Here is a 21,642-nt window from a genome sequence, read left to right as displayed (position 1 = left end):
TGAGTAAGGACTGCTCCTTAGTATCCAGATTAGACAGCCAACTTTTAGTGTGAGAAGACACTTTTACCTGAGGCTTCAGCTGAGCCAACCTCAGTCAGCACCTTCCAATTGAATAATCGGCTTTGGTCATCATCAGTCCTCTAATAATCACCCATTGCTTAAACAAGTTGACATCAAAGTTCAGCTAGGAAATACAAGGCCAGTGGATTCTGTTCATATTCCTCATACCTACCACCATCAGATAGCATCCAACTGAAGCAGCCCCATTGCTATTCCAGTCACTTCTCTCTTTCTTCTTCCCATCCCTTGGTGAATCTGTTTCCCTGAGGCTTCCCCTATCTGCCTAACTCTTTTTGATTTGCCTACTTCTCTCTGTCATTCTCATCTACTAGTAAACATATTCTCCCATCTCAGTCTTTTGAAAAATATAGCTTTTATCTCCTTGTCTTACAAAGATCTCCTCTAAATACCATACTTATTTTAATGCTTTTGTAATAGAACCTTATCATTTCTATACAAATGAGATGACTCCAGAAAGGAAAGACCTTTCTCCCTGTCCACCCTTAGGGACTCCAGATCATCCTCTCAATTTTTTGTCAAAAGCCCTACTTAGAAATTATACCACCCAGGTTAACTATTCCCAGTCTTACAGTTTCATTTATAACCTTCTAGACATTCTTTTGTATGTCTTCATCACTTCAATACCCAAATTCAAGTTTTTCTCGCCATTACTAGTAATGTGTTTATTCTTATCTATTTTTTCTTTTATCTGTATCTACAATTTATCCAGAGTTTGAGTTTGGAGTTCTTTCACCTTGAAATACCCAGAAATTGTATGCCTATTTCATTTCAGCAATTACCACCCCCTAAATTCCTAGGATCTCAAAATAACCCAGGAGAGTCCACATTTAAAATTGTTATCAACTTTCTAACTTTTAACTCTCTTGATGAAATATTCCCTCTTGATACTAGGAAAAGGCTTGAATTCCTTTGCCAGGCATATGCAGTTCTGAAGCATTGTGACAACCACTTATTTTTCTAATTGCATACTTCATAACTTCCCCACGCTTGACCACATCTCTTGTTCTAGAAACAGTGAGCCACTCATTATTTATCGGCTACACTTAATCTTTTTATGCATATACACCCGTGTCCATGGACTTTTCTCCTCTTAGAATATTCATTTCTAGATCTCTACCTGATTATGACCAACTTACTCATTTTGAGTTATTTCCTGCCTTCCCCATTCTCTAATATAATGTTAACCATTCTTTCCTTTGTGCTTACAAAGGGTATATCCTCAAGTTATAGTAATTTTTTAAAATAAGCTCACATGTAAAAATTATTATTTTAACATTCCCCATTGACTATATAGCCAATCTCATCACTCTATATACTTCTATTATATTTCTGTTTTATAAGAGTAAACACAAAAGTTCAAGAGGATGCCTCAAATACTTATGAAAATATAGAGGGAGGTGGGGGAGGAGAGCAGGATAAAGTGGTGGTGGGAAGGTGAAGACAAATGTATTTGAACAAAAAATAAAAATTAAAAAAAATAAAATATCATTGTAATTGATAGTCTACTTTCTCTTATTTTAAGCATCAATTTTCCTCTTGAAATAAAGTCACTTCCAAGGGAATCCATGCTCACTATAAAACTATTTGGGATTAACTGTGCAACCAAAAATGCGGACTTTTTGGCCTGGAGTTCTTTTCCATTGTTTCCAAAAAAGTAAGTATATAATTTGTTATTAATACAGTTCCTGTCTCAATTAAAAAAAAAAAAAAACTCCCTGAAACTAAATATTTCACAGTGTATAACAATAAGAAAACCAAGAAGGTATTTTGTCCTAAAATTGAGGTAGCGCTATATAAATCATGATTATTGAAAGTGGGACTGAAAAGGAAAATGTAGAAATGGCCTTGAAAACAGGCCTCATGTTCAACTTGTCAACTAGATCGTTTGCAATGAGAAGGTATTGGCATGACACATTACAATTGTTTTTCCTTCCTTCACCAGCCAATCTCTCTGCATTTAGTACTTCAAATTTATTTAACTCAATGCTGTCATCTCGAAACTATGTAAATCATGGAATTCTGGTGTAAGTTTAATTACACAACATAACTCACTGGTTTACTGACCTTTTATTGACAAGAAGAAATATTTGTAACTTTAAGATGATATTTTTTCAGGAAAATAAGCCAACTATGAGGTCAGATATTTTATTAGAACTAATAATGACCATTGAAAATTAACTGATGATTTAACTGTATTTAGAACTATCAATACCTAAGATATCTGATAGTTAATTACATGATTTTCTATGCTGTTAAGGAAAAATGTTTCAAATAAATAAGCTCAGTTATTTTTCACATAGCAAGACTTATTTTAGAATTAAATTGTAAAATACAGGACCTTTAAATAACTAGAAACTGTGTTGTTAATATTGTTATAAGTAATGTTCTTGCCCCTGTTGTTTTAAAAATCTTTGGTAATAGAAATATGTTGAGAGAATTTTTACTAGTTTTTAATTCCCACATCTAGTCAATATAAATGTTATCATTAAAACAAATATCAAAAATATTTTAAATCGCCTCTATTGGATTAGTTTTGAACTGGTGTGCGTGCACATGTGCTTGCGCGTACGTGCGCGCGCTGCTCCACTGTTTGTGTTGATGCTATAGCCCATTGCCTGGTATGTGTTTCCTGAGGACAGGGAATGAATTTGTCTTTGCAATATCTATCCTCTAACATAGTACTTCTTATAAGCAGGTAATCATTAGAGGTTTGTTTACTAAATCGAATTGTAAAAAAAGTCAATTCCTATAGGATATTGAGAATGGGAATAAAATTTCAAAAGTCTGTAAGAAGCAGTTTTGTCCTAAAAGTAGTACCTACTGCTGTTGGCAGATATTTCAAAAGTCTGATTTGTGGGTTCAAACTTTCATTATTTTCTCACTAGGAGCAGCTATGCAGGTGCCCTCCTTTTCACGAAACCTTCTTTAAAGTTTCATCTGCTGTATTTGTAACGTCTGGCATGTTTATAGAATAATATTTCTAGTTATTCACTGAAACACATTCACCACTTTATTTCCTTCAATCATCTAACATACTACTTTGTACATAATAGGCAAGTAATATAGGTTAAATATATAAGAAAGTTTAGGATATTATTGTCTTTCAATCTAATCTTCAAGGCCTTTTTCTAGGTGGTACTAATAGTCAAACTACTGTTGTTCTGTCACATGCCACCTACCGCTGGTAAACATTTTATATGTACACGACCATAGACAGTGATCATCTTTAAGTAAGGCCATTTGGGACTGATATTAGGTGACGTTTGCTGAGGAAAAATGTCAAAACTACATTTCCAAGAAAACCATATATAATGAAAATCAGAATATCTGCCTCTCTTCTGGGCTAACCAATTTAAAGGAATTCTGTTTTTTTAAGACTTCAGAAATCCATCATTGGGGCAAGTGGGGAGATGCCATGGCTCCCACTCTGCTCATCACTCCAAGTTATGGAAAGTCCAGCCCAAAACGTTTGATGCAGGTATTTCCAGATTATAGCAAGCAAGTTACTTAATTTTATTTTCTTTCATAGAATGACCCTTGCCCATGAACATTTGGTATTAAATCTGTCATTTATTACAGTTTGAACTGCCCATACCTAGCCATATGGAATTTTAATGATCACTTATATATTTTTTCCAACATATATACAACCAAAAAATAATACAAAATTAAAGGCTTCCTATCTCTTTGTGGTTCCCAGAAGTGGGTTTCAGAAGAACCAGTGGTTATTAAACTCAGATGTATCAGTTATGGGTACATCGAGAATGTCTACAAATAAATCTAAACTTTGACACTTTCAAGCATAAAATCTCACCTTCAAGCCTATAAAAAATATGTCACAAGTACAAAAGTAAAATTTTGACAACAGAAGTTCTATAATCCTCTCTTTTCCAGCAGAACTTCTGTTGAATCTATATTGTATTCACAATGCCTTCTCACGAATAAGAAAGTGTTATTTTCACCTCAACAATTTTTGCAAGCTGCCTTTTCTACTTAAATTCAAAACAAATAGTGTAGTAGTTACTTAGCATTTCTAAATTATGGTAAATTCCTTCAATGCAGATATGCTCAGCCCTGAATGCATAGTCTCCTGGGGAGACCATCAACACTCTTCCGTCATAATTCTGCTGCTCATCTTCCTTATCCTCATATTTTCTGTTCCATACAGATGTCTAGGGAAACTCATTCTCTCCACCATGCTTGCAATATCTCAATAGATGTTTAAGTGCAGTCCATTATCAGAGAGTAAGTTAGCTAATATCAAACACACTGGGAGTGTAAAGAATGGTGCCCAACATCTTTTCCTCCTTGCATTGCCTCAGAGTGTAGATTATTTCAGCCTCGGTTTGACAGCTAGAAATTGATTCTTCTGCGCCATTTTTGTTTGATGCGCCCCCTCACACACATACTTAAATCAAGTGTTCTGACTTCATTCTGCTCCATATGCCTCAGGGTTAAGGCCATGGTGACTATTGATCCAGACTTCACCCAAAGGGAAAAATGACAAATACTGACATTTATTCTTGAGTCACCTCTTCCTTTGTAGAAATCAGCTTAGATCACTCAATTTTTCAGAGTGAAGCATGGCCAAGACATATAAATATAGTAAGGCTCTAACTATAACTCGTTCCACAACTCAGATGCAAAGAAAAATGCCATTAATATATCACACTTTTCTTCATGACCTCCTACCCTGTAACTAATGAGGAGGATAAAACTGTTCAATGATGACAAAAATAATTAGTCAATTCATTCATTTAAATAGTCCTTTTAGAAGTATGCGGTCTCTTTGGAATGAAATGCTTAGTCATTCAGATATCCACCTGACATACTGATTCTCTTCCTCAAATGATATCTGGATATACAGAATCAGAAAAGAAACAAATTCTTGGGCCTGGTGACTTGACCTCTGGTGTCCAAATTGAAAGCACTTTTGAAGCTGTGGCCATTCGTTACAGCTAGTGCAACTGGTGACTGGGGTTCTCCCAGCTTGAGCAGGGCTTGCGGACCCACTCCCTGGGTAAGGTGGGCTCCTGCAGGTGCTGTAGACCTACCTGAGGTTTACCTACAACTCTCATTCGGCCTCGTGTTATCCTCACTCTTATCACAAAGGCCCCTTATCCCTCCCAGAGGAACCCCCACTTTTGGAAAGCCTCTCACTCATATATCTTTAGTTTTTTCTAGATCCCATCTTTTCTATACAGAGACCAAAGGAGCCCAACAAAGCTAAGTTCAGGAGGACCTTCTGCCTGTTTGCCTCTTGGTCCCAAGTTTAAGATCATGCCAGAAATTGTTCAGGTACAGCTCAAGAGGTGATCTCCTTCCAGTATCTGCATTACAAAGTGCAAGTTGTCCTGACTCACTTCTCTAACACTGCTCCCCATCTGTCTTCCAGAACAGGGGAAACAGGAGCATCTGTGTCTTTGCCATGCTCACTCTGTTCCCTCTTTGTCTTCTGTTTCCCTCCATCCCAAATTGCCAGAAAGTGGTGGTTTCTTCTTTACCACATTCTCCATCCAATATGCCACATCCTCCTTCCTCATTCCTGTTAACCTTGTAATATGGACAGGAATACTTTCTATAAATGCTGTAGAGAACATGAACATCTGAGCCCTCTAAGTTTGGTGTTAGACCTTCTCATTCTTCCTTCTGCATTGATTGAAACTAACCCAAAACTTTTCCCAAGCAAATGGACACTTCAGACCATTTTGGGGAAGGTTGTAAGCTCCAAAAGGCAAAAAGAAAATCACAGTAGTACTGTTTTAATTTTTACCCCATTAAGCTATTCTTAGCTTGCTAATACTGGACCTCTGGTAAAATTATACCAAAACAAACAGACAAAAGCTTTCTCAGGATGATGGAGAGATAGAACAAAAGAATAGACTCAAAATTCATTATGCTAAAAGAATATTCTCTGATTATATAAAAATATCTGCCCAATAATGTTTACAAATTATACTCCCATAAGCAGATACTTTCTAACAATATATTTGGATACAAAAAATAAACAAAATAGGCCTCAGAAAACTAAAGGCCTGAAGAAACCTTTATTTGCTGAATTTTTCAATATATTTTACATAGTGTCTGTTAAATGGCAACATGGAATTCTATGTTGTTTTCAGAAAGACTCATCTGATGCCTTGAAATTCTTTATAAACTTAAATTTAATTGTATTCCCTTTCTACATTTTTAATTTGGTATGGTAAAGTCAAAAGCTGTTCTCAGTGATCATTGGAACAGTTTGCCAATAATTGAATTCATACATACAGCCAGGTGTAGCTTTCTTTTTAATTCCTGCAAGGATCTGTGGATTTGGATGTTACTGAAGTTGTTAAAACCACGTGTGAATTCTTCCTGTTTAAAATCTTTCCAGTGTGCACTCTCATTTACTATGGTAATTTATAATATATTTTCAAAGATTCAGAATATGAATATTCTCTCTTATTTATGCATAAAGAATTTCTTCTGTGAGGTCCCACAACTATTTTGATTCTGCAGATCATATACTAATTTAAATATTTTTTCTATAAATTTAGAGCACATATCTTTATAGATGCTCAGGGAATTTAGTCATTCTGTGGAGCAAAAAAACATGTTCTGTAGAGTTAACCATCGTGAAAACAACTTTGTCGTGTGGAAAATAAATGTAGATATCTATGAACGTAGCCATGCATGTAGGGTATTATAAATGAACTATTAATCAATACCTAAGCTTACAGAATACGGTATTTCTCTTCTTGCTACTGACTGAAGCCACTACAATAGCTGATTATGTTTATATTACAAAAGAAAGTATTTATAGGTAATACATTTTCCTCATGAAGAGAATCCTGTCTGCATGTGTTTTCTTTGGCAGCAAACCCATTCGTGGGTCTATGCTATTCAGCATGACATCACAGAGCGAGCCTCCCATGGAAATGGTAGCTCCAGGGGTGTGGGACACAAGTCAGCCATCCCCAGCGACCTTGCAGGTGAGTGCCAGGCTACGAAATTAAAGTACACAAGTAAGCATTGATTGATAAGTAGCTTGTTGTCAATTACAGAAGTGATTTTCTTCTAAGATCACGCATTTTATTAGTCTTCTCTTCCTCCAGTCAATGGGATTTGTAAAATCTTTATGGCTTTTATTTTGTATTCAGTACTCTCAAAGTACTCTCTCCCTGCTTATGTATAGCAATATGAAGCCATTTTCCACCCAACATGAATGGAATGTTGCCATTAGTATATTCACTATGTGCATCCACTTTTTTTTTATTGTTTAAAATAACATCAGTGATTGGTATATGTTATTAACTTGGTACCTTACTCACACCTGCCTCTGTACTGTGTCATATTCCTTAAAATCTCTCCTATTGCACATTTCCTAAATGACCAGCAATTAGCTGAGTAGTCAGAGAGAAACTGCCACAAAATCCATCTATTATACTTGTTTTTTTCTTAAAACCTCTCTACTTTTTGTCATCATGAGTGAAAGGTGATAATGGTTTCAGGCTTTGGTTCTTACTGCTAAGAACTCCTCATTTGTTCATGACTGTAAGTGATGATATTGGTCAGATACATGAACCACAGCCATTCTGATACATGAAAATGCAAGGAATATAGACTTTCTCTCTATATAAAAAAAAGACTGGGAACTGCTTTCTGAGCAGTTCTCTCTGGAAAAGGATTTTTCAACTTCTGCACTACAGACATTTTGGATCATATAATTCTTTGTTCTGTGCATTTTAAGATATTTAGCAGCATCTCTGTCTTCTACCCACTAGATGGCAGTAGCACCTCCACAGTTAGGACAATCTGCCTTCAGGTACCGGCAAATGCCCTCTGGGGATATAACTGCCTTCAGGTGAAGATCCCTACTTCTAGAGGAAGCTAGTGGAATCTCTAGGCTTTTAAGTTTCTAGGAATAGGGTGAGCGATGTAACAGACAAAATTGAGCAAGATGAACAAGATGGTGAAAATGGAAAACAAAAGTAATGCTAATAGAAATGTGGCTTCCACTCCAAAAGATGGAGAATGTCCTCACCAGACAGTAGCCAAAGATCCACTTCTAAACTGTGGACACAAGGATAAGAAAGAGTAGTTGCTCAGGTTGGATCTTGAAACAGTCACAGACATTCAACAATCAGGCGTACTGCTTAGCAAATATTCCACTGTAACAGGACACCTACCTTTCTTTAAGAGAGTGAATGTATTCTAAGACTATTTCTTACCAGATACATACGACTTCAGCCTAACAAAAATCTTCCACATCTGATCATTGCCAGAGCTTTGTGGATATAAATTCATGATTATAGGGCTCTTTAGTGGCAGTGCTGGGAGAGCAGTAAGGGACACTATGGGATGAGACTCTCTTTTTAAAACTGTTTTCTAGAACACAGGTCCTGGTAAGTGGAATCTGAAAAAAAGTTTCAAGTATTTCACAGCAGCATAATTTCCAAGTAGACATCTGGAGCCATACTGAATTTATCTTACAAGAGGGGTGGAAGGCATGTAAATATTCAATACTATATGAAAAAAAGTTAGATCATTTGATTTTTACAACATAATTTCAAATGGTATAGACATAAAGAGAAAATTCTCAGAATAGTCTTAATTGGTGATGAAATATACAAAGTAAAATATGAGTTATTAAGCTATTAAAGTTAAAACCTTTAATAACCAGTATCACTCTAATTACATACAGCTAAATTTAGAGCAGAATTTTTAAACCTAAATATTATGAGATGGTGAGGAAATTAGAAGCAAGTTCTGCAATCAGTATTTGCATTAAGGAGTCAGTAAAAGTCTCAGAAAAAGACATGAGGCTGAGAATTAGGAAATCTGGATTCTAGACTTAGCTCTCTAGCAGAAAATTTTATAGCTGTGAACAAGTCACCCAACCTTCTATTTTTTCCTCTGTACAGTAAAAGAATAATACTATGCTTGTCTGAGTTCTTTCAGGTCTATACTTTTTTTAATTATCTTTATCAGATGGACAGTTACTGCCACACTGTAGCCAACTCAGTACGGTAACAGATATTTTATGTCCCCGAACCTGTTCCCTTCCAGTCCATCATTTTTGGAGGGTCCTATGGGTAATGTGCTGACTGGCAGCAGTGCATAGAATGAAGTAGATCTGGGCTCAGGAATGGAGACATTATTGCATGATACCATCAACCTGAGTCTGCCTCCAATCCCTGCCTTTCCTTCTATACAGTCTAGTAGAGTGGTTCTATCACAGTTGAAGAACTAAAAGCAGAGCTGTTGCAGTTAATGTTGCCCTCATTCTATTCTATATTTCTCTACTTCCTCACCTGCTCATTCATGTCTCATTCACTATATTCTGGCTAGTAAGTCCTCGTCACACTTAACTGTTGTCTGGTAACCCACTAATTCCTAGTTGCCAAATTCAGTGGTGGCTTCCAGCCCTCTTCGTACCGTCCTGCTCTATGATTGTTGGACCTGTGTATCTCTTCCCCGTCACAGATCACACTTCCCCTCTGGCTTTGGTGTTACTGCTCTTTTATGTTTCTCCTCAAACTTTTCTCTGCTCACCCTTTCTCTGTCTCTTTGCAGACTCCCCTTCTTCTGCAAGTCCTAACTGTTGACAGTTTTCAAGGGTTCCATCTGCTGCTCATTCCTATTCTTAGTACTATATTCTTAAAAAGCATTATGGAGACATAATTCATGTACCTTGCAATTCTTGCATGTAAAGTGTGCAAATCAGTGGTTTTTAATATTTTTACAAATATGTACAACTATTGCCACCATCAATTCTAAAACAGTTTTATCACTTCAAAAATAAATCTCATAACCTTTATCTTTCACTTTCTATTTGCCCATTTTTTCCAACTCTGAACACTTACTAATCTACTTTCTGTCTCTATTTATTCACCTATTCTGCACATTTTATATAAATAGTATCATACAATATGTGGCTTTTTTTGAGTGGCTTTTTCACGTAGCATAATGTTTCAATGTCCATCCATGTTGTAGCATCAGTATTCATTCCCTTTTTATTACTGAATAATAATATACTGTATAGATATACAATATTTGTCCATTTGTTAGTGTGAATTTATACTGTTCTCACTTTTTGGCTATTAAGAATAATACTGCTATGAACATTCATGTACAAGTCTGTGTGTGGACGTAAGTCTTTTTTCTTTTTTTAATCTTGGATGTATACCTAGCAGTGGAATTGCTGGGTCCTATTCATTTCTAAAGTTTTATTGATGGTATCTATGCAAGTTCATTCCTGAGTCTGGAGCTCGAATTCAGATTCCTTCACAAGCTTCAGATAAATACAACCACATACCTAGTGAAACTCCCACCTGATATTGTGCAAACAGCTTCAAAAACAACATAGTTCACACTGAGCTCACCTACCTACCTCTTAAAATTGCTTTACCCCCTTAATTATTTATCTCTGTCCATGTCCCCAAGTACACCTGTTTCTCCCTCTCTCTCTCTCCATTTCACACTCAGTCCACAGTATATCCTGCCAATTTACCTCCCATGCACCCTAAAAGTCCATCCTCCCCATTCCCCACATCATCTGTTCTAGGTTACAACCGTTTATCTGGTTTTCTTGCCTTTAGTTTTGTCATTCCCTAATGCCAACTCCCCAAGTGTGGTCCTTCCAAAACTTCACTGAATCTGCCACTCTCCTACTTGTACTTGTCCGTATCTCAGCACCACCTGGAGAATTAAGGCCAAGCTCTGATCACATGATCCCCTCCCATCATTTCTCTTGGAGCTTAAGTGTCACTCATTGTGTGACACTTAAGCTCCAGCAACTTTGAAAATGTTGTGGCTTCTGATTTGCACTGCCCTGTCTTTGCTTTATGTGCATTTATGAATACTGCTTTCCGCCTGCCATGTCCATTTCTTTCTCCCTTTACCATCCACTGTCCACCGCTCCTTTGACTTGGTTTGTATAATTGATATTCATCCTTTAAGATCCAGGCCCCTTCAACTAGGTATATCTTCTTTAGTCCCTCCTCTCTGCATCCCAAGTAGAGTTAAGTATCCTTCCCCTGTGTTCACATAATGACCAGTAAGTTTTTTATCAGTACATTTTATTATATATTTTTTTCTCAGTGACAGGGGATTTCTGAGAACATTGGCAGTATTTTATCCCACCATCTAGCACAGTACCTGGTATATAATATTTGTTAAATTAATAACATATGTCCAAACTTCTGATTGCTATACTAATCCAACACATACACACACACACACACACACACACACACACACACACACTCCTAAATTTAGTCCTTTGGTCTACCAACATTGAATTCTTCCATTTAAGTAAGTAGTCGGTTTCCTTAAATCACAGTCCTTACCTACTTAATTACCCAAAACATTTTACTTTACTTAACATCTTATAATGTGCTATCTTTCATTATTAGTGATGTTGGGGAAGGCAATAGCTTATTAGATTTTTAGAAATGTATACCAAAAACAAATATTGAAACAAATTTTAGAGGTTACAAAATGAAACTGCTCAAACTTTTTCACACAAATAAGAACCTTAGATTAAATTTTTCCAACTATAACTCACACAAGTCTACCTCATAATGTTCCTCAGTTTTTTCTGAGATCACAACCTAAAATAATTTAACAAAGAAAATAAATTCTGTAGAGTTTCTAGTATGAAAATGAAAAAAGTATGGTAACCTTAAGCAAATTTGTGGAGCACTAGAATGTTTAGCTCATTTATATAGTTTGAAAGTGTATTTTTAATTAACTGCTACATTATTTGCTAAAACCAGATTATCACTGAAATAGGGCAATGGGAAGCACATTGAGCCAGGAAAAAAGTAGAACTGTCTATAAATTCAAACTACAGAGCCAGTGCAAAAATATTCCATTGCTCATCTACTTGCAAAACTGGTCTTTACCAGAGAAGATTTCACTCTCATGTCTATAAACTGGTTCACAGACTTTCATGAAACAAGTGATTACATGAAAAACGTCTAATTACCATCTATAATTTTAATCATTTAATAATAGAAATATATTTTAATTCTTAAATGTATAAAGACTATAATTTCAACATTAAACAAAACCATATATTTAATTTTATGAAAAGTTTATATATTATCATTTTTCTCATTTTTCTCAGAAATTATAAATTACTATTTTATGCCAATTACATGAATAGTTGAGGATTTGCTCAATACCATGTATATTTAACTATCAAGTCCAAACCCTGATGATTCTTTAAAAGTTTATTTTTAAGTAATAAACAGCACAAAAGATACAGGAATTTTCCTTTCATTTCTACAAATCTAAGGAGAAGATTATTAAGTTAATAATGTATTTATCTTTTCAGTATATGGCAAACCATTTCTTTATTTCAGATTGACTTTCCAGCTACTGAGTGGGAGTATATGAAACCTGATTTTGAAGATAATAGAAGTAATCTTGAAGAACCACCAAAAGAGTGTTTAAAACATATTGCCAGACTTTCACAGAAACAGTCTCCCTTACTGTAAGTGACCCAGGTCTTGTCAGTCAGTGATGTCTGCTCTTAGTGACACCATCAGTCACGCTGGAAGTATTCATAACTTTAAAGAGTAAAAATAAATAAATAAAGAGTGAACCTTCCTTCATAATTTCTTTCATTTACTTAAGTGAAAACTGTGGAATAATCAATTAATTTTTAGTAGCTAAATTAATATTTTTGTCTTTTAAAGTTTATTTTTCTTGTGGTATTAAGCAACTTTAACTTTAGTCAAAGGAAAAATAAAAAAGATAGGAAATCATTCAGTTCAAACAAAAAAGCAGAGAATAATTAGATATATATCAGCATTTAACAGGGATAAACCATTGCTTAACCATCATTCAAGTGGGTATAAAATTGTTTTAGTAAACAGGAAAAAGCAAAATTTAATTATCTTAGCAGATTTTAAAATTACACAAATAAATCATGTTTTAATAGCACTAAATTATTGACTAAAGAGTGCTTTAATTTTGTCAAAACAGTAATTCTTTGAGTAAAACAAAAGCCCCATGAGGAACTATAAGGGAATTATGAACTTTGTCCTTATAACTTTGGCAATATCTAAGCTACAACTGATTGTGCTCATTAATAACATGCCAAAAATATAAAACTAAGAAAGTAGCTCTTTACATGTATACTGTGATAGATATGTAACATGATATGGTATTTTATTCAAAGAATGAGAAGCAACTTAAAGGTTTTGAACAGGGGAGTCATGTAATCGTAATAATTTTTTTAAGTAATCTCTTTGACCACAAGTTGAAGAATAGATTGGCAAGGAAGTAAGATTGGCAGCAAGCAGTACAGCAAGAAGTTAATGTGGTATTTTAGGTAAGAGGTCATGGTGGCTATAACTAAGGTGATGACAGTGGACATTGGAAGAAATAGTTAGATTTGAGAGGCATATCTGGAGGTTGAGAAGACATGACTTGATGATTAATAGTAATTCAGGGGAAAGCCTATTGAGAAACAAAGAAACCAATTAAGTCCACAGAGAATCCAAGTGTTTGAACTGATCAATGAGACAGATGTTAGAGGCATTTTCTGGAGAAAGAGTAAGTTTGGGCCATTCAAAACTGAGTTATTAAGTGTGATCAAGAGTTCTGTTTTGGGTAATCTTATTACTTCCCTGCTTTCTAATTTCAACTTGCATTGCTCTTTTCCCCATTCATGTCAAGACAATGATTTTAGTCTCCTTCATATACTTCAAATGTGCTGGTTCCTTTCCCATATCAAAAGATTTTTATTTGATATTTCCCCTACTAGAAATGCTCCTTCCTCAGTTCTTCATATGACTGAATCACATCATCCTGTAGGTCTTCACTTAAGTATAATCTTCTCAGATACACTAATATACTCAACATAAGGTAATTTCCAAAACATTATAATAAGTAAAAAAGCCATATGTAAGAGAGCATTTACTCTATGATTCCATTTGTGTGAAGTTCTAAAATAAGGGATATTAATATAGAGTGCAAGAAATCATACCAGCATTTGTCTCTGGTGGCATGATAATACTGTTTTATATCTCCATAAGATTTTGGTTTTTACCCAATGTATGCACCTATCAAAATGTACTCAACTGAATCTGTGCATTTCTTTCCATGTGAATTATGCTTCAGTGAAAGAAGTTAATATGAAAAAAAATCATTATTCAGGAATGAGTAAAAAGTAAATTTAATTAGAAGAAAATAGTTTTAGTAACTTAGTAGAATTTTGTTACTGATTTTTTCTTCTGTGGGTTTTCTGGTAGAGAAGATTGTGACAAAATAGGAAAGGAGCCCATACGTACCTTAAAAAAATGGTTATAATACAATTCCTTCACTTTGCAGATAAAGATGACTTTAAAAGAAGTTGTATATGTCTTATCTATTCATCTGCTGATGAACACTTGGGCTACTTCCATATCTTGGCGATTGTAAATAATGCTGCAATGAACATAGGGGTGCTTATGTTCTTTTGGGTTAGTGTTTTGGGTTTCTTTGGATAAATTCCCAGAAGCAGGATCACTGGTTGAAAAAGTAGATTCATTTTTAATTTTTTGAGGTATCTCAGATGAGTGGATAAAATGACTATGAAACATCTACACAATGGAATACTACTCAGCCATAAAAAAGAAGAAAATTTTACCCTTTGCAATAACTGTAAGGATAGACCTGGAGAAAATTAAGCTAAGTGAACTAAGCCAGTCAGAGAAAGACAAATACCACATAATTTCACTCATATGTGGAATCTAATGAACAAACTGAACTAACAAGTAAAATAGAGACAGACTCCTAGAGAGCAAGATGACATCTAAGGGGGGGGGGAGGGTGTTAGGAGGTGGAGGGACTGAGCAAAAAAGGAAAAAGGACTCATGGAAACAGACAACAGTGTGGTGACTGCAGGGGTGGGGAAGGCATAAGGGCACTAAATGGTAATGGAAAAGAATACAACAAAAAATGTAGGGGAAAAAGGAATGCAATGAGAAAACAAGCTGTCTGCAGCGCAGAAGAGAGCCCTCACCAGAACCTGACCATGCTGGCACCCTTCTCTCAGATTTCCAGAACTGTGAGAAAAACATTTCTCTTTTTTATAAGGCTGAAAAATAGAAGTTGTAGAGAAATACAAACTTTTAATATATTTAATATTTCTTATTACCATTCTTGGGAGTTTTAGCTACTCTGAGCTGAGCACCAGAAGGTCAGTTTGGTGGAGACAGTGTTTAAAAGCTTTCATTGTCATAGGAAAAATACTGTTTTTCAGTTGAACTCTGGTTCTGAGTTCTTCTGCAGGAGTATGAGCAAAACATAAGAAACTGTCAGTGAGTCAATAGCCCTAGTCCTAGATTTAGATCATCTGTTTGAGACCACTCTTAAGGGGGAAATACTTGGACACTTAAGGAAGTTGTATTCATTGGCATTTTAACTCTAAACTCACAGTGAACTCTGAGGATTTAAAGCCAGAGTCCAGGGATGAATTGAGATCTTTGTTTTTGAAACTTAGTCCAAAGAGTTTTCTGAACTCTGATGAAAATTGCTTTGAGGTAAAGGAATTCATCTTTAAAATATACCATTTCTTCACAGTCCCACTTGGGTCGAAGTTAATTTGTAAAAAAAGTAAATGCTTGCTCACTTCTCTTCTAAGGTAGTACATGTTGCTGGATTCAGATAAATTTTGTCTGCCCTAGAGAAGACAGAGATTTTGATCACTAAAATAACACTTTTTAAAAAGTGGCAAGGATATAGAAGAAGAAAAAAATAAGTGTGAACTATTTGAAGTAAACTTTTATGTTTAGTTTTTAGTTTTTTTTTCTATAAAAGAACAAAGTTAGTGGGAAATGAGCTGATGAAATAATCTATCAAACTGTTCCAAATGATAAAGGATTTGTTTTCCAAAATAAACTAAAATTAAATATAAAAAACTAGAGTAAGATTTTATACTGTGTGTTTACAGCAACCTTTGCTAGTACAGAAACCGCCAGTAAATTCCAGTTTCCAATCTGGTCTTGCAGACTCTCTGAAGAAAAGAGAAGATATTTATGGTTTTATCGCTTCTACTGCAATAATGAAAACTGCTCCCTTCCTCTGGTCCTGGGTAGTGCTCCTGGATGGGATGAAAGAACTGTTTCAGAAATGCATACCATTTTAAAAAGATGGAAATTTTCTCATCCTTTAGAGGCACTTGGACTTTTGACTTCCAGGTAAGAATTATGTACCAAACAAGATATAACTGATAAGAAAAATTTGTTTGAAGAGAAAAAAATATAGGACTATATAGATAGTATAGATAGTATTCAATAGATACTCTATTTGTTCCTAATTTAAATAGGTATGGATATTAAATTTTGGTAAATATAAACTATGAGTACAAATTTTAAACAAATCCAAACTGTGTCTTCTGTATTTAACTTAAAGTACAATTAATAACTATAGCTTCTTAAATGAAAATAGTCTTATTGTTCTTACAGAAACAACAAAAATGAAATGTGGAAAAATAAAATTATCTACTCCTCCTCCTCTCAAAAGAAAAAGGTTCTTAAAAATTGGAACTGTAACTTTTTTACTATTTAATTATGCAAAGTGTGACAAAATATCCTGTTTATAGTAACTGTACAATTAATATGTCAATTATAATTATAAGAATAAAAATAAAACTACCTCTTATATAACCTCCAGATATTTCCTCAAGAAAATGAGGGAAAAGGGAAAATTTACTGGCTGGGGGAGCAGAGGTTGGGGAATGATGTCTCCTTCTAGTTAAGGAAAAGTATGTGGGAACAAGTGGCTTCCTTGGCTTTTATTTTATGTTGAAAGACATGAAAAGATATTTTAAATCTGCACTGATAGTATCGGCTCACTAATGCCATGAAGAAAGTCTGCATTGTTGGTCCAGCAACACTGAAAGGAAAAGAAATCAACAGAGACAAGAGGGAAGTGGGGGCAGGGAAAGGGAAGGGAAGGGGAAAGTCAAGGAACATATAGCAAGGACTCATGGACAAAACCAAAGGGGAAGAGCTGAGGGAGGGAAAGTGGGAGGGGGCAAGGGAAAGAGGGGGGGGAAGGCAGAGACAAATGTATTTAAAAAGTAAATAAATTAATTAAAAAAAAAGAATAGAAATAAAGTTAAAAAAAAAAGAATAAAAAAAAAAAAAGTCTGCAATCTCTAAAGTCAGAGAAGATTTGCGGAACCCTCTTCTGAATTCTGAATGCTCTGCAGTAAGTTCTATTCTGAATTCTCTGCAGGAAGGAGAAAGATAAGGGAGAGTGACACAAAGGACTTTCAAACTGATTTATTTAGGTTTGTTTAAAAATTAGTGTCATTTATAAAACTTTTGAGGTGGGAAAGGGTTTTCTTTTCATATTATTTATGAGTTACTAGCTTCCTCTCAATCCTCTTAGGTCAAACTTCACAAATTTTCTTAGAATCCTACAGTTTTTGTACCTCTCACATTGGAGGTTTTCCTCAGTTTTATGGTTTCTTCCATTAATAAATGTGTGCCCAGATGCCCACTCTTCCTTGATAAATGACAGATACATGACAGACAATTGTATAGATGATAAATGATTGATAGATACATGAGTGGGTAAGCAAATGACAGCTGAGAAGGAAGGAAGGATGGGAGGGAGGGAAGAAGGGAGGGAGAAAAAGGAAAGAAGGGCAGAAGGGAGGGAAAGAGGGATGGAGAGAGGGAATGAGGAAGGAAAGACTTCTGTTAGTTGAGCTTGGAGCATTTTCCTTTATTATAAGGCTTCTCTGTGGATCCTAGAATTGACCATTTCTGCCTAGCAAAGTGCTTTATTACTTTATAAATTACTTGTATTGCAATGTGTTTACAAGCAATGTGTGAATGTGTAATTTTGCCCACATTAAACTAAGAGCTACTGAAGGCAAAATAGATGAACTTAGGTTTTCTGTTTCCTGAGGGCTCACTAAAACCTGGGACATAGTAATTACTCAATATTGAATCAATCACTTCGTAAAATACATAATTATTTGTTCCTTACCTTAAGATTTAAATTATATTATCTGTGGAAATCATCTATTACCTTTCTGACTCACATTACCTTGTACAGTTGAATGAATTAATAAGAGAATTATATGATAAGAAAATCAATTAAGAATTGACTGGTTTCATTGGAATCATTCATAGTTCATGCTTATATTTCAGGACCCTTCTGGAAAAGACAGGTTCTCATTTGTACCTTACCCCTAACTGCTTTTCCTGCTTTAGATATACAAGAAGAACCAAAATCTGCAATTCATTTTTTTTACTAAGTTCTAGTTTTTACTCAAGTAAGACTTAAAATATTAGCACAATTATTATTTTATCATTCTTGAACTCATTACATAATAAAAAGTTGGTTCAAAAGGTGAAGGTAACAATTTACAGAATAAGAGAAAGTTTAGACAAATCATATACCTGATAATGGAATTATATCCATAATATATAAATACTCTTTCAACCCAAGAACAAAAAGATGACTCAATTATTAAATGGTCAAAGGATCTGAATGGATGTTTCCCCAAAGAAATCTATTGTACAATGTCCAATAAATATGTAAAAGGATACATGACATCATCAACCACTAAGGAAATGTAAATGAAAACCACCATGACACAAATATAAACCCAAGATGGATAAAAGACTTAAATATAAGTCTCAACACCATAAAAGTCCTAGAGGAGAACATTGGCAGGAAACTCTCAGATATCCCATGCAGCAATTTTTTCACCAATATGTCTCCTAAAGCAAGGGACATAAAGGAAAGAATAAACAAGTGGGACCTCATCAAAATAAGAAGCTTCTGCATGGCTAAAGAAAACATCAGCAAAATGAAAAGGGAGCCAACCTCATGGGAAAATATATTTGCTAATGATACATCAGAGAGAGGTTTGATCTCCAAGATATATAAAGAACTCACTCGACTCCACCCCAAGAAGACAAATGATCCAATCAAAAAATGGGCAAAGGACCTGGGCAGATGCTTTTGCAAGGAAGAGATACAGAGGGCCCAGAGACATTGGAAAGGATGCTCAGCATCACTAGCCATCAGAGAAATGCAGTTCAAAACCACAATGAGGTACCACCTCACACCGGTCAGAATGGCCACCATAAACTGATCAACAAACAACAGGTGCTGGCGAGGCTGTGGAGAAAAGGGAACCCTAGTCCACTGTTGGTGGGAATGCAGACTGGTGCAGCCATTGCGGAAAGCGGTGTGGGATTTTCTCAAAAAGCTGAAAATGGAACTGCCTTTTGATCCAGTGATTCCCTTGCTGGGACTATACACCAAGAATCCCAAAATGCCAATTCAAAAGAACCTATGCACCCCAATGTTCATAGCAGCACAATTTACAATAGCCAAGTGTTAGAAGCATCCTAAATGCCTATCAGTAGATGATTGGATCAAAAAATGATGGTACATTTACACAATGGAATACTACACAGCAGAAAGAAAAAAAGAACTACTAAACTTCACAACAGCATGGATGGAACTTGAGAGCATTATGCTAAGCAAAATAAGCCAGGGGGCGAACGACAAATACCATATGATCTCACCTATAAGCGGAACCTAACCAACAATACAAAGATGCAAGGAAAATAAGACCAGCAACACTGAAAGGAAAGGAAACCAACAGAGACAAGAGGGAAGGAGAGGGGAGGGGCAGGGAAAAGGAAGGGAAAGGGCAAGTCAAGGAACATGTAGCAAGGACTCACGGACAAAACCAAAGGGGAAGGTTTGGTGGGGGGAGGGAGCAAGGGAAAGTGGTAGGGGGAAGGCAGAGACAAATGTATTTGAAAAAAATAAATAAGTAAAAAAAAAAACACCATGAGATAGCACTTCACACTCGATAAAATGGTTATAATAAAAAAGACAAATAATAAGTGTTGGTTAGAATGTAGAGAAATTGGAAATCTCATATATTGCTGATATAAATGTAAAATGAAAACAATTTTTAGTTTCTTAAATATTAAACTTTGCATTAGCATAATGACCCAACAGTAGCACACTTACTTACATACCCATGATAAATAAATAACATTTCCATTCAAACACTCATACATGAATGTTGAGAGCAGCATTATCCAAAAAGTAGAAACATCTCGAATGGGCATCAATTAATGAATGGATAAGTAAAATGTGGTATTTCATACAATAGGATATTATTTGATAATAGAAGGAATGAGTACTAATATATGTTACAAAACCAATGCACTTTGAAAACATCAAGCTAAATGAAAAAAGGAAGAGAGAACTGAGGCTTACAGGGTAAGTTGCCCAATGTGACACTAGTAAGTTTAGGAACTAGAATTAAATCCAGAGATTCACCTACATAAATATGGTAGCCTATTAACAAATTAAATATGTAAATAAAGCTACGCTAAAATAATTTTATTATCATAAAATTCAGTAGTTAACTATCTTATCATACTTGGATGTTTCTACTTCACTGTAACTCATTTTGTTTTTCTAGATAATCAGACTTTCAGAGGTTATAGGGACTGGTTGAAAGGTAGAGCAGCATTTATTGAGTGTTCAGTGAACTTAGTAGAAACTTGATTTATTTGCACGTTGGACAGTTTCTTATTATGAACCAAAGAAGGTCACTGAAAAGGTTAGAGTATTTCCATTGTATTCATCCTGTGACTCCCACTCTCAGTTTCACTGAACTATGAAAAATCTTGAGGACAAGTGCTTCCAGAAATGAACCTTTCTCCTTCTTTAAAATCAAAAGCTAACTCTTCTGAGAACAAACAGTATGTGCTTGTTAAGTAAGTTGTCAGAGTGATTTCTTCAGAGATCTGTATTTTTTTCTCCTTTGAATAGTCTATTTTTTCAATGGTTTAACCTTTTGAGAACTTATGTGCTCCATTTTTAGCTTGGAAAATTTTTAATTTTGCTGTTAACTTAATCCTCTCTGAAGATGCACCACCTCCTTTTAGTTTATTTTTAGCAAGAGACATGTTGAGATTTAATTTACCTAGTGTGGGCCGTAGGGTGTTAATATTTCCACTACTGACTGCCAGCAATATGTTCATCCAGTACTGATACTTCCACTAGAGATGGTGGCACTGTCAGGATATCCAAGACCAAGGGCTGAGGTCTGTGGTTCTTGGCAGATGGTTGCTATTTTCTTGAACCCTGATGAACAGGCACAACTATTCAACTGTTAATAACAAACAGAAATTACCCAAGGAATTAAAAGGCAGTTCAAGGAAAGTATTCACTTAAAAATAGCAACTCTGAATTGGCATCAGAGGATAACATCAGAATCTTTAATAAAAAGTTGACAAGGTACCAGAACTTGCCACCCCACATGATGTAAAAGTATTGTTTTTGCAGGAAGTAGAGCAGTACTTAGCAGGCAGTGCCGGCCTAGCTTCCAAAATCAGTTTCCTTGGAAAAATGTTTCACAAAAATGTTTGCCGAAATCACTGTGTTCTTTATTGTGAAGATTAATTTATACAAAGCCATTCTTTACTAGCATTGTAAATAGGCAGAATAAGATGCAGAAAAGGTAAACAGTTATTTAACTAAATAATTAAGTGATCAATGATCAAGAATCTCTTCCATTAATTTATT

The 21,642-nt window shown here is 35.2% G+C and overlaps 1 protein-coding gene across 1 annotated transcript in view; it reads left to right on the top strand.

Moving 5' to 3' along the window:
• PIK3C2G (phosphatidylinositol-4-phosphate 3-kinase catalytic subunit type 2 gamma) overlaps positions 1-21,642 on the top strand; it is a 272,580-nt gene that overhangs the window by 89,946 nt on the left and 160,992 nt on the right. The window contains exons 14-17 of the mRNA XM_054591390.1: positions 1,604-1,735; positions 6,938-7,052; positions 12,432-12,562; positions 16,068-16,256. Coding sequence (XP_054447365.1) covers positions 1,604-1,735; positions 6,938-7,052; positions 12,432-12,562; positions 16,068-16,256 — 567 coding nt within the window. The remainder of the gene's footprint in view (positions 1-1,603; positions 1,736-6,937; positions 7,053-12,431; positions 12,563-16,067; positions 16,257-21,642) is intronic.

Source organism: Pteronotus mesoamericanus, unplaced genomic scaffold, assembly GCF_021234165.1.
Source record: "Pteronotus mesoamericanus isolate MK-2021 breed Mesoamerican mustached bat unplaced genomic scaffold, CSHL_Meso_final scaffold_21, whole genome shotgun sequence".
NCBI classification, from domain to species: Eukaryota; Metazoa; Chordata; class Mammalia; order Chiroptera; family Mormoopidae; genus Pteronotus; species Pteronotus mesoamericanus.
Note: the sequence above shows the minus strand (reverse complement) of the source record. Positions and strands in the feature narration are given on the sequence as shown.